Here is a 15,774-nt window from a genome sequence, read left to right on the forward strand (position 1 = left end):
GTTGTGCATTTCGTCTTTGCCAAGATAATTCATCCACCAGACAGGTGTGGCAAATTTAAGAAGATGATTAAACAGCATGATCATTACACATGTACACCTTGTGCTGGGGACAATAAAAGGCAATAAAAGGCCACTCTAAAATGTGTAGTTTTGTCACACAACACAATGCCACAGATGCCTCAAGTTTTGAAGGAGCGCGCAATTTGAATGCTGACTGCAGGAATGTCCAGAGCTGTTACCAGATCATTTAATGTTCATTTCTCTACCATAAGCCACCTCCAACGTTGTTTTAGAGAATTTGGCAGTATGTCCAACCGGCCTCACAACCACAGACCATGTGTATGGCGTTGTGTGGGCAAGCGGTTTGCTGATGTCAACATCCTATATCTTCCCTATATCCGTCACTCCCCTTGGTTCTTTCCTCAGGTGTTACCAACTCTGTTTTCACATCGGTTTGTTTCATGTTCATGGTTTCTTTTATTTATTAAAACACTCCCTGATGTTACTGTGATGTTATAGCCTACAATTTGTCTGGTTTGTAATAATGTCAAACAAATTAGTTGGTCTATTAAGTGTGAATAAAATTGAATACATATTGTAGGCTACACTATTTTAGGGGCTTAATCTGTCCGGGAAATCGGCTATCAATGAGCAAGTACCCCAGGGAATCAACACCAAGTGCATATTGTTTACCCAGTAACTTATGTGAACTGATGTACAGTACATGTGGTCTAATACTTTTCTGTACAGTGAGTGTTTTGTCTATATGTGATTGAATCAAATTCTGTTCTTTACATGCTTACTGACAAAAGCAACAAATGTTGAGAATGAAAGAAATACACTACAGCCTGTAGTGACGCTAACATGCAATCAATTACCATACATTAAGAAGCTTTGTGGACTCCATTTAATGACATCTGTTACAATTCCATGTTGCACAATCACAAATAATGAGGAAGGTACAAGGGCATGAAGAAATGACAAACAGAGCAAATCCCATATGCTGCCAAAATACTGATATGTTTTCATTCTAGTAGCCTATGCACTCACTACCAGGTAATATTTTGTGAAATACCACAGAAATATAGAACAAGACTTGTGAAAGAGCTTGGGGCTGGTATCTAATTTCCTTATCAGGATATTCATTCCTTGGATCATGTTGATCACGTTCAGCTTTGTGTAGAAGTGGAATTTCACTGGCATCAATTTCATCGGCATTAAAAGAAGGCCAACAACATGTCTGCCATTGTCGTATACCTTCCTTTGACTCTATTCGACTTCCGCCTTACCACGCAAACTCTCCCAGTGTGTCTGGATCTGAGTACCTCCCTGACCCTTCACCGAATGCGAATACATTCGGGGCTGCCTGATTGGTCCAGAATCTGATGGGTTGAGCCAGAACACACTTGGATAATGCAGCGGTTTGAAAATCCACCATTGGCTGTGATATTCTTATTGGCTATAGCTGATCCAGTCGCTGTTGACTTTTTTTTGTTGTACAACACCCCTCGTCACCACAAACGACTTCAATGATGGCAGTCTCAGACTAAAGCCTGTCGCGAACCACAGAGAAGCGGCAGAATAGAGCGCGAGTCGTCAGGCTAGCCGCTAGGCTAATGGTTCGATTCTGGGACTGTGAAAGGCAACTGACACATTTATGTGACAGGGTTCAAGACTACTACCCTCCTTTCACCCCGAAGTCATGGAGAAAGAACAGTCAAATGGGTAGGGGCACATGCGTGCAAAGCTAGCAAAAAAAACAAACAATGAAAGTGAAAAATAATGAACAATAAAACATGACAGACATATATTACTTGTTTCAAAGTGTATTACTTTCACATATTTGATACATCTGTATTTTTTTTTTTTTTAAATCGATACTTCACTGGAGGACTTCAACACAACAGAGATATTCAATGATATACAGTTGAGTCTCTGCCAAATAACTGACATTTTCTGCTCCTTTTTGGATGATAACGTTTCAGAGTTAAAGGAGAGGGACGGATAGAGAAAGAGAGGTGAATGCTGCATTACTTACACATAGTTCAACTACAGGTTATGAACCTAAATGGGAGGGACGTGGGTGGATATGGTCTTCATCGCACACTTTTACAGTATCAAAAAAACAAAACAATCAAAGAACGATATTCGCATACTTTAAAAGGGGTCTTTTTTTCTAATTTACTGCTGTGTGCAGAAGCAAGAGTACATCTGGCAAGAATATGGTCTGCACAACAGCCAGACTGAAACTAGCCTGGTCCCAGATCTGTTTGTACCGTATAGCCAATTGTCATGTTTGCTACGACAATGAATAACCATAGGAGATGGTTCGGTAAGATGGCACAATGAGATCTGGGACCAGGCTACACTGAAACGTCAAGTTTACACAAGTATCCACCAACAGAACCACAGTTAATCTGATATAGAGTAATAACTCCCAGACATGTACAGTCTGAGGGAAAAGCACAACGGGGCTTGATGAAAGACAATGAAACCTGGCACGACTTAGGTCACGACTGCATTACTTGAACTCTGCTATTTTGATTGCAAAGACGCCACAATTCAACATTCTTCACCAAATACACACTTCACTTTGTGCAATTCATTTTCATAGACCCCAGTTCTGACAGCTGGGTAGACGGCATATGTTCTTAGACTTACAGGCCTACTAACTACGATTTTGGCAGTTGGTTAAGCGCCTAACCAGATTGCACAAATGAATGAGTGGATATAAAGTGAATATAGAAATGAAACAAGTTACTTGAGTGTGTAAAACCATGGCATTTGATAAAAATACCAGACAAAGCCTTTTTAAAACAACAGAGCTGCTTTTCGTCATTATAATCCCCCGAATGAGTCAACAAAAAGAGCAATACAACAATTAAACATCTGTAAAAAAAAAAATTACCACAAATAAAAGATACTTTCAGAATACGATACTTGTTTTACATTAATAATTACAAATATTTCACATTTATGTATAGAATTCAAAGGATAAATTAATTTACTGGATGGAAAGGGGTTTGTTCTGATATTGCAGGTACCTTCATCAGGCCTTTGGTGGGGTTTGTGTGTGTGTGTGTCTCTCTAACTGTGTGTATGTGTCTATCTATCTGAGGCCATGGCGTCCTGGAAGCCCCACACCTCCAGCAGGGCCACCTGGAAGCTCTCGGTGGAGCAGAGCGGCGGGTTGTCGAAGGTGGTGCAGCGGGCTGTGCGCCCGTGGTTCAGTTCACCGTCGATGTACAGCGCGTTGCCCTCTCCTCCCCCTGGCAGGAGACAGAACAGCAGGAGTTAAGACAGAAAAATGAGCTGTATCTAGGCGAGTGCACTGGATCTGAGAGATGAATAAAAAAAATTAAAAAGACACTGAGGGAGAAGAGAGGCACAGGTAAGGGCCACAGGGATCCTCAGTTCCTAGATGTTAGTTTAAATGCAACATTGTCAGGTCGACATCAGTCATTGATGAGGACAATCTACTCACTCTGGACAGTCTGTTTGATTAAGAACAAGAGACGCTGGTTAAGAAGGACTGATTTCCACTCACCCACTATGATGGAGTCAACGTTGCCGGCCATGAACATGGAGGTGTTTCTGGAGTTGAGGTTGAAGTGTCGGGCCGAGAGGAAGGGTGACAGGCGGTTGGAGGGGTCAGCGGCCGGCCTCTCCACGGGGAGGCTGTTGTCATCAGAGCTCTGCCCGTCGGTGGGAGCCTCGTCCTCAGCAGGGTCCTCACTGCTCTGGGCCTTGATGGAGGAAGCCAGCTCTGGGTGGCGGATCACCACCCACTCATACCTCTCCATCTCCGGCTTCAGCTATATGGACAAACAGAGAGTAACAATCATTGATCACGTTTGAGTGTTTATTTTCATATATTTACACACACTTCAGGGGTTTACCTTGAATCATCCAGACACAAACTGGATACTGAGACTGTCATATTTGGTGTTTTTATCTCCCCGTGCATGCCTAATAGATCTCGACGCCCGTCTTACAGTGTGTTGTTGCGTGTTCCTGTCCCGTGTGGCTCAGTTTGTAGAACATGGCGCTTGCAACGCCAGGGTTGTTGGTTCGATTCCCACGGGGGACCAGTACGAAAAAGAAGAGTCTGCTAAATAACTAACATTTTTAATGTATGTGGTGTCAAGTAAGGATCAAGTGCTACTGTACCGTTCGGCTCCAGTTACAGGAGTTTCCGAGGAGCATGTGTACGTGTGTGTTTCTGCCTGTGCAGGGCGGTATTCACAGGCAGACGGTCAGAGCACATAGCTGTGCATCATCCTCACCACAACACTTTAATAATTAAATGGAAAAGGAGTATGATAGAAGGCCATTTTTAGATCCAGATACACTCAGCAAAACCTCTCTAAAAATGTACAAAACCTTTTGTTAAATTATCAGCTATACCACTCAAGAAGAAATACTGCGTTTTGGACGTGACATGCTTTTCTGTTCAGAGTGGGTGGAGGCCAGACTGGTGACAAGGAGGCTTAGTATTGTGACAGTGGATGAAGAAACTTTTTGTAAATGGCGCCCCCTGGTGTCCACTCTTAGTCACAAATTGCTATCTCGGAGGCAAAATTATATATGGGACTCACCCAAAAGAATCCACATAACATTCTAATCCCCAACAAGGTTATTATAGTTGTGATCTTCTATTGTTTTTTTTTTTTTTAATTAGTTTAGGATTATCATTTGAAATTCAGTTTTAGTTTCAGTTAGTTTTCAGACTTGTTTTACGTCATTCAAACATTTCTATTTAATATGATTTAATATTCACTTTTAGTGTTTGGGACTGAAAGTAGCCTTATGCATGGGAGGCTAGGAGCCATTTATGTGTTGTAGGCCTATAGCGGCAGGTAGCCTAGTGGTTAGAGCATTGGGCCAGTAACCGAAAGGTTGCTGGATAGAATCCCCGAGCTGACAAGGTAAAAATCTGTCCGTCATTCTGCCCCTGAACGAGGTAGTTCACCCGCCGGTTGGCCGGCATCGTAAATAAGAATTTGCTCTTAACTGACTTGTCTAGTTAAATAAAGGTAAAAAATATATAAAAATATCAGAGGTACTCAAGTACTATCTGAGATGATCTGGTCACACAAATGTCCTAGGTGGCAAACCCCAGACACCTTTCTTGATGGCAGAGAGAAAAATTAGCAGTTTTGAAGCTCATTTTCTGCCATTCTACACATTATGCCATTGAGCAAAGAGAACATTACATTTTAAAGCTTATGTCCTGCAATTCTACAAAATGTCCACGACTTGTGTGTTCATATGATACCAGGAGTCTGCAAAGAAGCTGATCGTGGACTACAGGAAACGCAGGGCCGAGCACGCCCCCATTCACGTGGATGGTGCTGTAGCAGAGACTGCCGTGTCCACATCACTAACGACCTATCATGGTCCAAACACAGTCGCAAAGAGGACATGACAACACCTCTTCCCCCTCAGAAGGCTGAAAAGATTTGGCATGGGCCCACATATCCTCATTAAGTTATACAACTGCACCATTGAAAGCATCACCGCCTGGTATGGCAACTGCTCGGCATCCGACCGCAAGACGCTACAGAGGGTAGTGCGTACGGCCCAGTACATCTACTGGGGCCAAGCTTCCTGCTATACCAGGCGGGGTCAGAGGAAGGCCCTAAAAATGGTCAAATACTCCAGCCACTCAAGCCACAGACTTTTCTCTCTGCTCCTGCACGTCAAGCAGTATCGGAGCTCCAAGTCTGGGACCACAAGGCTCCTGAACAGATTCTACCCCAAAGCCATAAAACTGCTGAACAGTTCATTAAATGGCTCCCTGGACTTTCTTCTTTTATCAATAAATCACCTAACCAAATCTACACATTACTACAATCGTCCCAACTACCTCGTACTGCCGTACACTCACTCCTGTATAGCCTTGTTATAGCCTGTATAGCCTTGTTATTGTTATTTTAGTGTGCTATTTTATTGCGTTACCATTTTATCTATTTGTTCATTTTCTTACTTTTAACTGCATTGTTGGGAAAGGGCTTATGAGTAAGCATTTCACAAGTCTAAACTTGTTGTATTTGGTGCATGTGGCCCAAAAAGTTTGATTTGAGTCGAATCCTGACCGAATTCCAAAATTCTTGTCTTTATCCTGACATTCTTGGTGGGTGCTGTTCAGATGAACTTTGAGGTTGGTTGGGCTTTTCCATATTTAAAAAAACTAAAATAAATTCTCCTGAATTTTCTGATATCCAATTGGTAGTTACAGCTTTGTCCCGTCGCTGCAACTCCAGTACGGACTCAGGAGAGGCAAAGGTCGAGAGCCATGCGTCCTCCGAAACACGACCCGCCAAGCCGCACTGCTGCTTGACACACTGCTCGTTTAACCCTGAAGCCAGCCTGTGACCGAACCAGGGTTTGTAGTAACGCCCCTAGGACTGTGATGCAGTGCCTTCGACCGTTGCGTCCTTTCCAAAAATGTACTCAAAATCATCCCATACGGAGCTTTGCAACTGCTGGTGTTGGGTTTGCTGCCGCCATTGTTCACGCTCAGTTTCCTTCATTTGTTTTTCCAATTGTAGTTTTTACTTTAGTGTGTTTTAGTTTGCTCCTCAACCTTGCTCCTCAAAAATAAATTGGATGAGAAAAATTAAGTAAACACAACTCACCCTAAAGACAAAACATTCTCCAGTCCCAAAGAAGCTGAGTTTGTTCCCGCCTCGCTTGCGCTCCTCCCAATCGGTTGAGAGAAAGGCTCCACATACCTGGACAGACAATACAGGGCATGGTGAGAGGGTGTACTACAGTAGAATCAACGGGAGAAGTGGGATAGGAACTAGAAGGATGGGACAATGTCAAAAGGCGAAGAAGAATGACTACTTTTTTTATTTAGTCACTCAAATTTCGGTATTATAAAAAGTAGATACTGCACATGTATTCATAGATGTCATTAAATGATAGGTCTTTACCATATCAATATGATTGAAAAACTGTAGACTTAAAACACCATGCTTACTTTTTCAGTGTCATAATAATGTGAGCTCGAGAGTTACTTGTCTATTGCCGTGGTTGTCATTATACTCTTATACAAGGGTGGTAATGCACACACAATGTGTAAGTGCGTGTGTGTGTGTGTGTGTGTGTGTGTGTGTGTGTAAGGTCGTTACATCAGCATCGCAGGTCCGGAGGAGTAGCAGAGTGGGCTCATACCCTTCAACACGAGCGTAAAACCTGGGACAAAAGGAATGGACAACCTCTATTACACAATCTGGCCATGTATGCATGTGTGAAATGAACCAGAAGAAACACACACATAAGCTTCCCTTTAACGATCATAATGCACCTTAAAGATGAGAAGCAAAAAGGAAGGGGGCACTTTTAACTGACAACAACATTACATTTAGCCTACAGTGCGATACATTCCATGTGTCTTTTTTTACAAGGTCAGATTACAATCTGTCTTGGTTTTATGAACATACTGCAGTTTCTCTTTGGTCAATGATTTCTATGTAGCATAATTCAGAAAGTTAACCCATTCCTATTGGAAAAAAAAAAATGTGTGAATTTAAGTCAGAGATCAGCCTTTTTCACTAGCTGAATGAAAGTAGGAAAGTCTTTATGGCCCCTAGTGATATACTTTGGATAGCTCTGATACTCACCTGTGTCTCAGCTGATGAGCAGTAAACCAATACAGGTGGATAAATATTAACTAAACCTACAGTATTGATCCCGGGGGAAAAAGTGTCAGGCTACGGTTTGCATTCTATAAACAAGATTCTGTTTCCGTGTGAGCTATGAATATGACCCTGAACTAAGTCTTCCGTCTGGCCTGAGGGTGATGGATTTAGTACCCGAGGCTGTACAAGGGTAAGGGAATATTGAACAAGGGCCAGTGCTGATTCATCACTAAACAAACGTTATATTCTAGTTCTATTGTTGCTGAACACAAAGACATAAATGGGTGACCTTACTGTCCAAGTCATTCCCTTACCCCTCCTTTAAAGAGGCAATCTGCAGTTCAAACAATAACAAAGTGACAGACCCGCCACTGTTTTGGTAAATAGTTGAGGGATGGGGCTGGAGAAATGTAACCGGTCTCAAATTAATAGACAGATGTAATGGCTGACCATCCATGATATCAAAATGTATAGTTTTAAGCATTTTTTAGGATATGAAGTGTTTGTGTACAATTACATTTATAAACAATGGAGTAAAACAAGCTTATATTTTGGGGACTGGTAGGGTAAGAGTTGATTGAACTAAGCTCATGAGGCATAAGTTATATTAATCCATCAATCTATATATACATACACACACACTACCGTTCAAAAGTTTGGGGTCACTTAGACATTTCCTTGTTTTTTTGAAGAAAAGCAAATTTTTTGTCTATTAAAATAACATCAAATTGATAAGAAATACAGTGTAGACATTGTTAATGTTGTAAATGACCATTATATCTGAAAATGGCAGATTTTGAATGGAATATCTACAGAGGCCCATTAGCAGCAACCATCACACCTGTGTTCCAATGGCATGTTGTATCAGCTAATCCAAGTTTATCCTTTTAAAAAGGCTAATTTATCATTAGAAAATCCTTTTGCAATTATGTTAGCGTAGCTCAAAACTGTTGTTTGAGTAAAGAAGCAATAAAACTGTCCTTCTTTAGACTAGTTGAGTATCTGGAGCATCAGTATTAGTGAGTTCGATTACAGGCTCAAAATGACCTTTCTTCTGAAACTCGTCAGTCTATTCTTGTTCTGAGAAATGAAGGCTATACCATGCGAGAAATTGCCAAGAACCTGAAGATCTCGTACAACACTGTGTACTACTCCCTTCACAGAACAGTGCAAACTGTCTCTAACCAGAATAGAAAGAAGAGTGGGAGGCCCCGGAGCACAACTAAGCAAGAGGACAAGTACATTAGATTGTCTAGTTTGAGAAACAGACACCTCATAAGTCCTCAACTGGCAGCTTCATTAAATAGTACCCGCAAAACACCAGTCTCAACGTCAACAGTGAAGAGGCGACTCCGGGATGCTGACCTTCTAGACAGAGTTGCAAAGAAAAAGCCATATCTCAGACTGGCCAATAAAAAGAAAAGATTAATGGCAAAAAAACAGCCACTGGACAGAGGAACTCTGCCAAGAAGACCAACATCCCGTTGTCGCCTCTTCACTGTTGACGTTGAGACTTGTGAGGAGTCTGTCAATTTGATGTTATTTTAATGGACAACAATTTTTCTTTTCTTTCAAAAACAAGGACATTTCTATGTGACCCCAACTTTTGAACGGTAGTGTGTAGATACACATTTATAAGTAAAGAAATTGACGTACCAATCGCAAATTGCCCCTTTGTGGTAAAGTAGGCATGGTAGCCAAGATTGTGGCGAAATGTAGAGTAAGCTTTATGGTAAATTGGGCCCAGTGCAGGGTAAAGTGTACCATTGAGGATGAAAAAAGTGGACAGAATATCAGTTTCTCGGGTACATTACAGCATACCGACGATATTATTGCATATCTGCGACATAATCATGTCTGCAATATAAATCGCATATCAGCGATAATGTTGCATATATGCGGTGATATAGCATCTCGGTGACATGAAAATGTCGCTATAACCCAAGCTTAGTTGTCTCTCTAAGGTTAGGTTGGTGTGGAACCTGAGACGAAGGATAAAGTGGGTACAGGAAATTGTAGAGCGCAGGGGTACCAACCTTATTTCCCCCCGTGGGCCACATTCGGTCTCCACTGAGGTCCAAAGGACAGCACTGAAACTTAATTATAATTAGCCAAAAATAGTCTAGTAAATGGAATTGTCAATGCTCCCCGACTGTCTAGCTTTTGTTTCGGTAACTGTTAGCAATCTGGACAGAGTGTAGAGACTGTATAAAAATGTAGGTCCATTATCATTTCCACCCACTTCTAATTTGGTTTTTAGGTATTTCAATATAGACGGAGACCGTTTCCTCGCAGAAAACACATGCGGCCCACATCGGAATCAGTATGTTTGACACCCCTGGTCTAGTGGTTTGCCTAGGCTACAGTGAGTGGCTAAAGTGAGACTGGTAAAGTGGGTACCGGTTGAGGCTGCAGCCGTGGGTGGACGTGGTGAAGAGAAGCTGCGGTTCGCACAGGGCGAAGCGCTCGGGGATCCACGACCAGATGTCCCTCATCTCCTTGGCGCTGACCACCTCCGAGGAGAAGGTGTCCGGGTTCAGAGCCAGCTGCACGTTGCGCCTGTAGCCATGGTAACCGGGCAGGAAGGAGATGACTACTTTGTCAGTAACACATAAACTCCTGATCGGTCAGTCAAAGTCTTTGTACAGCATGTAGGGCCATGAGGTTGCGGTAATGGAAGGTTAATAGAGTATTTTCTGAGCTTGCCTGGATATGTCATGGTTGTTGTAGTAGTTATTGTACAACGCCTGACCTCAAGGGTCACAGCGTGAGTCAGTCTGGGACTTTATTTAGGCCTATTCAATTGAGTGTTAACAAGAAGCAAAAACCAGCACACTGTTTCTTGGTTTTGCCTATGGTAGTGTGATCCATGTCCAAATCCGGTTTTCCTGGTCACTTATAGTTCAATTATAGTTTACAGAGAATGTAGACACGGTTTCTAATACAATTTATCACTAATGAGGGAGATCAGCTCAAGTATTAACAGGTGAAGAGAGAGAGAAACACCTACCTCAGACTAACAGAGCCAAGTGCAAATGGGAGAATGGATGAGCAGTAGACACATGGACACAGGAGTCAAGGTGAAAACAGAAGACGACGGTGGATGGAAAATGGACAGCAAAAAAAAGGGGGGGAAAACTATGAACAGAGTGGTGAGAAAAGAGCCACACAGACAGCCACAACAGGAAAAAGTGTGAGTGAACTAAAAACAGAAAATTAATTAACTATCCAAATGCTTTTAGCGGCAAGGTGTCCAAATGATTTTAGCGGCAGGTCGTACCGGCTTTATAAAGCCAGGAACGACAGCCACTTTTCACTGGTGGTTTTGCCTAGATGGGAGGCCGAAAATGTTACTTTTTGTAGCAGGATAGGACAACATACGGTTAGGAGAATTAGGTTAAGGTTAGGAAAATGGTTAGAGTTAGCTAAAATGCATAATGTCACATCCCTTCTAAACAAGACACTTACTGGTGGCTAAAGTTGTCATGCACATTTTATAAATGTTTGTTTTGAGTGCATGCCTCTCATTTGTAGCATACCATTCTGAATTGTTTCATGGCTTTTGAACTTAGAACCATGTGCACCCAATGTCGTGGTAGTTACAGTCTTGTCTCATTGCTGCAACTCCCGTACGGACTCGGGAGAGGCGAAGGTCGAGAGCTGTGCGTCCTCCGAAACACGACCCCGCCAAGCCGCACTGCTTCTTGACACAATGCCCGCTTAACCCGGAAGCCAGCCACACCAATGTGTCGGAGGAAACACCGTACACCTGGCGACCGTGTCAGCGTGCATTGTGCCCAGGGCACCACAGGAGTCGCTAGAGCACGATGGGACAAGGACATCCCTGCTGGCCAAACCCTCTGCTAACCCGGACGACACTGGGCCAATTGTGCGACGCCTCATGGGTCTTCCGGTCACGGCCGGCTGCCTGGACTCGAACCAGGATCTCTAGTGACACAGCTGGCACTCCAATGCAGTGCCTTAGACCACTGCGCCACTCGGGAGGCCTACGTAGAACCTTGTCTAATGTTTATTTACACGCTGCCATTAGCTAAAGCGCTAGCATAGCATTAGCAGAGGTATTAGTGTCCACGGCCTCATTGATATCCATTAATTTCTCTAGAAGTAAATTATCTCTCAAATTTCAATTACACCCAATAGAGCTCATGCTGTGTCTCTAGCCCTCACTCACCTCTTCTGTTTGACGGTGATACCCTTCTGCTGCAGCGACTTCTCATTGGCGAGCTGCAGGAGGGTAATCTCTTTGCGACTGAACAGGCGAATGGAGAAGGCCTTCTCCAGCAGCTTGTCCGGGGTGATGCTGGAGCCGATGGCTTTGACAAAGGTCTGGATCTCCGCCTTGACCTCTGCAGAGTCCTGTTTCTGGCCCTCTGGTGGCTGAGCTCCAGCCCCGGCTTTCTGCTTGCGATAGAACTTGAGCAGGGCCAGGGCCACGCGATACAACACCTTGTATCCTTCTACCAGGAAGACGTCTAGTACCCGGGCCACGTGGCTGAAGGGCAGGTCGCCCAGCACCCAGCGCTGCCAGCCCGAGTACACTTCCATCACGTCCTGCGCTGTGGCCACGATCAACTTGTGGGCGGCCGGGCAGTACTTGTTGGCCAGGTCGCCGAAGGTCATGCAGCTGGATTCGTAGGCCAGGAAGGTCTGGTCCACCAAGCGTCGGCCTGGCTCGTTGCAGGCCAGCAGACGGCTGATGTTCTCGAAGCACTGCGCCTCGTCGGCACTGAAGTGCAGCAGGAGGGCCGTTATGGCGGGCAGCGCCGGGCAGTGCGAGATGTCCGGGAACTGGCCAGCCAGACAGGAAATGACCCGGTGGACGGTGGTCACTGCGTCTGCTTTGAGGCAGTAGTGCGGAACAGCGCTGCCGTCCACAAAGTCCGGCAGTGGGATGACGGACGAGGCTTTTTTACCTGTGCTGTCCCCCATGAGGTCACGATAGACCTCAGCATCGGGGGTGACGGTGCGACAGGGGATGGCCTTGATGAGTTGCTGGTAAACCTGGGCACGAAGCTTGTGGTTCTTGGCCCAGTGGCCCTGCCTGGCCAGTTTCTTGAGCTCCAATGGGTCCTTGACATCCAGTTTGGAGGGGCCACTGCTGTTGGCCAGGTCCCCCATCTGGGTCCAGTCCACAAAGCAGCCGTAGTCCTCCTCAGCCATGGCTGCAGTATCTTCTGGACTGCGGCTGAGGGGTCTTGAGTATAGCTTAGCCTAACTAGCCTTCTGTCCTCTTCACAACAAATAAGTCCAGGGTGTCTCTCAACCACCCATGATGTTTACTACAGAGAGGGGCAAAGAATGAGAACATTGTTACAAACATATGGGTTTGCTTGACAGGCTATTTGGAACATAATGCAGGGGGAGGGTGGGACAAAGTAAAGGGAATCTTGTATAAGCTAGCCTGTATGTGAGCGATTGCAGAATAAGACCTTTGATGTAGGCTAAAAATATGCAACCTACACTGGCTATATAGGTTAAGGTTGCCCTGACCGGCTGAGACTGGTTTTGACTAGGTACTATACAGCTACGACCAGAAGTTACTTTTTCATAGCAGGTTAGGATAATTAATGTAGCAGGTTAGGATAAGGTTAGAAATAGGGTTAGGTAAAATGCTCTCCTGCTCCAAAAACTGACTTCTGGTCATAGATGTACTACATCTAGTCACAACCATCTAGTCTAAACAGCCATGTCTCAGGGCAAAGGTTGAATGAGCAATTAAGGGCAAATGATGGTAAATATGTCTATCGTTTGAAGCAGCAAAGAAAAATGATGTTGCATGACAGAAACGGATAGAATTATTGAACTAAACAACACTATAGTATGGGATCATCTTGGGTCACTGACCTCAAGCCAGAGAGAGGGCTGCAAGCCCAGGTACAGAGATGGAGCTGAGTGATTCCCCCAGCTAAAACTAAATGACTTTAGTTAGCTGGCTATAGATGAACTATATTGAAGAACTGCATTATTATGCTAAATTAACTGTCTGTGTGTAGGATCAGCCAGCAAAGGGACACTGATGATAACAGCTAATGTGATCAAGACAGCTGGCTATACTGAACAACAATATTTCATTTAACTACGTAAATCAGTTAAGAAATTTTTTATTTACAATGACAACCTACCCCGGCCAAACCCTCCCCTAACACGGACGACGCTGGGCCAATTGTGCTCCGCCCTATGGGACTCCCGATTACGGCCAGAAGTGATACAGCCCGGGATCGAACCAGGGTCTGTAGTGACACCTCTAGCACTGAGATGCAGTGCCTTACACCGCTGCGTCACTTGGGAGCAACAATTTCAAAGATTTGACTGATTTACATTTTATTGAAGGAAATCAGTCAATTTAAAGAAATTCATTAGGCCCTAATCTATGGATTCCACATGACTGGGAATACAGATATGCATATGTTGGTCACAGATACTTTAAAAGAAATATGGGCTTCAGGATCTAGGCACGGTATTTCTGTGCATTCAAATTGCCATAGGTAAAATGCAATTATGTTCGTTGTTTCGTAGCTTATGCCTGCCCATACCATAACCCCACCGGCATCATGGGACAGTCCGTTCACAATGTTGACATCAGCAAACTGCTTGCCCGCAGGACGCCATACACGTGGTCTGCAGTTGAGGCCTGTTGGACCTACTGCAAAATTCTCAAAAAAAAAACAAAAAAACGTTGGAGGCAGTTTATGGTAGAGAAATTTACATTAAATTATCTGGCAAAAACTCTGGTGGACACACCTGCAGTCAGCATGCCAATTGCACCCTCCCTCAATATTTGAGACACCTGTGAAAATTGTGTTGTGTGACAAAACTGCACATTTTAAAGTGTCCTTTTATTGTCCCCAGCACAAGGTGCATCTGTTTAATGATCATGCTGTTTAATCAGCTTCTTGATATGCCACACATGTCAGGTGGCTGGATTATCTTGGCAAAGGAGAAATTTCATTAACAGGGGGATGTAAACAAATGTGCAAAAAAAAATGTAGAGAAAGAAGCTTTTTGTGCGTATGAAAAAGGTATAGGATTCACCTCATGAAACCAAGCGTAGTTAGCCAACACTGACTAGGATAATTCATTTGACAGGCGACAAGGTGCCGACACCACAACTCTGCATAGCTATATGGGGCTGGGTAAGAAATGCATTCATATTGCTGGAATAAAACGGACTAAATTTAGTTGGTGAGCTAGCTAGAACCCCCGAACGCCGTGAAAACTGATAGTTAGTGGTAACCCTGGCAAAGGTGACAGGTAGCGCGAGCTAGAAATGCGGACAGAGCGCACGCTAACAAAGCGGTTTCCTTCCATTCACGATAGCAATTGACATTGGTCCATTGTCTGATCAGTGTTATCACCAGGTCAATGCATAGCATAACATTAGCTAGAATAGCTAGCTAGTTATCACGTCAAAATAGTTTGCGACGACAATAAAGCATTTTCTTCAGATGCAGAGCGATAGTCAGCCAGCTAGCACCTAGCTAACTAGCGACAAGATAGCGAGACAAATTCTCTTCCTCACTGTCAACATTGGTTGTTGTTGAACTTGCATTGCGAGCGGGCTAACTAATATTATCACGATGCATAAGGGAAAGAGGACTGCGCATGTGTTAATAACTGCTGAAGAAACGACAAGACATGAAAAATACCTGTCAAGATATGAAATTACCCTACCTGGTTTGGTCAGATGTCTTGAGATGTTGGAGCTGCAGTCATATTTGTCAGTTTCGGACATGCGCAGTATCCCTACTCCTCTAACCGCTACTAGCAGGAGCCATACGGCGGAGTGTAGAATGCAATTCATATCGGATTTGTTATGCCATTTTTTGGGGTTTGTCTTTACGCTTTGTTCGATGTATGAAATTGCACTGGCAGCTGCTTTAAATGATGGGGAAAACCTTATAGCTATATACAAGTCCAGAAATCATTCAAACAAATAATGTAGCAGGGTGAAACAACCATTGGCCTACAATTAAAATCCAAACATTAGAGTGCAAAGAACTTGAGAAGATTTTGAAAAACAAGATGCGCCACTGCTGTTTTAGGCAACATCTGAGTTACTGTGAGTGAGCCAGTTGAGAGTGGTGGAATAGAGGCAATATCATCT

General features: G+C 43.8%; 2 protein-coding genes across 6 annotated transcripts in view; one reads left to right on the top strand and one right to left on the bottom strand.

Moving 5' to 3' along the window:
• Positions 1-874: 874 nt before the first annotated feature.
• tbc1d24 (TBC1 domain family, member 24) lies at positions 875-15,498 on the bottom strand. 3 transcript variants are annotated; one of them, XM_052488436.1, is made up of 8 exons: positions 15,342-15,498; positions 14,204-14,313; positions 11,842-12,949; positions 10,050-10,208; positions 7,140-7,203; positions 6,642-6,737; positions 3,548-3,815; positions 875-3,269 (listed from the first exon to the last, which is right to left on the bottom strand). In XM_052488436.1, exons 3-8 carry the CDS (start codon positions 12,828-12,830, stop codon positions 3,106-3,108), a joined length of 1,740 nt encoding a protein of 579 aa, XP_052344396.1. In that variant the 5' UTR covers positions 12,831-12,949; positions 14,204-14,313; positions 15,342-15,498; the 3' UTR covers positions 875-3,105. The 3 variants fall into 3 exon arrangements, with proteins under 3 accessions (XP_052344396.1, XP_035603974.1, XP_052344393.1); XM_035748081.2 differs by having other exon boundaries at positions 14,204-14,323; positions 15,342-15,492; XM_052488433.1 differs by lacking the exon at positions 14,204-14,313 and having other exon boundaries at positions 15,342-15,492.
• Positions 14,453-15,774, top strand: part of LOC118365676 (alpha-1,6-mannosylglycoprotein 6-beta-N-acetylglucosaminyltransferase B-like) — a 53,564-nt gene continuing 52,242 nt past the window's right edge. For 2 of the 3 annotated variants that reach the window (XM_035748050.2, XM_035748060.2), the window contains exon 1: positions 14,453-14,803. The gene's annotated coding sequence lies outside the window, so the exon portion shown is untranslated. The remainder of the gene's footprint in view (positions 14,804-15,774) is intronic. The other variant, XM_052488418.1, reaches the window with a different exon arrangement.

This window comes from Oncorhynchus keta, chromosome 3 (assembly GCF_023373465.1).
Source record: "Oncorhynchus keta strain PuntledgeMale-10-30-2019 chromosome 3, Oket_V2, whole genome shotgun sequence".
NCBI classification, from domain to species: domain Eukaryota; kingdom Metazoa; phylum Chordata; class Actinopteri; order Salmoniformes; family Salmonidae; genus Oncorhynchus; species Oncorhynchus keta.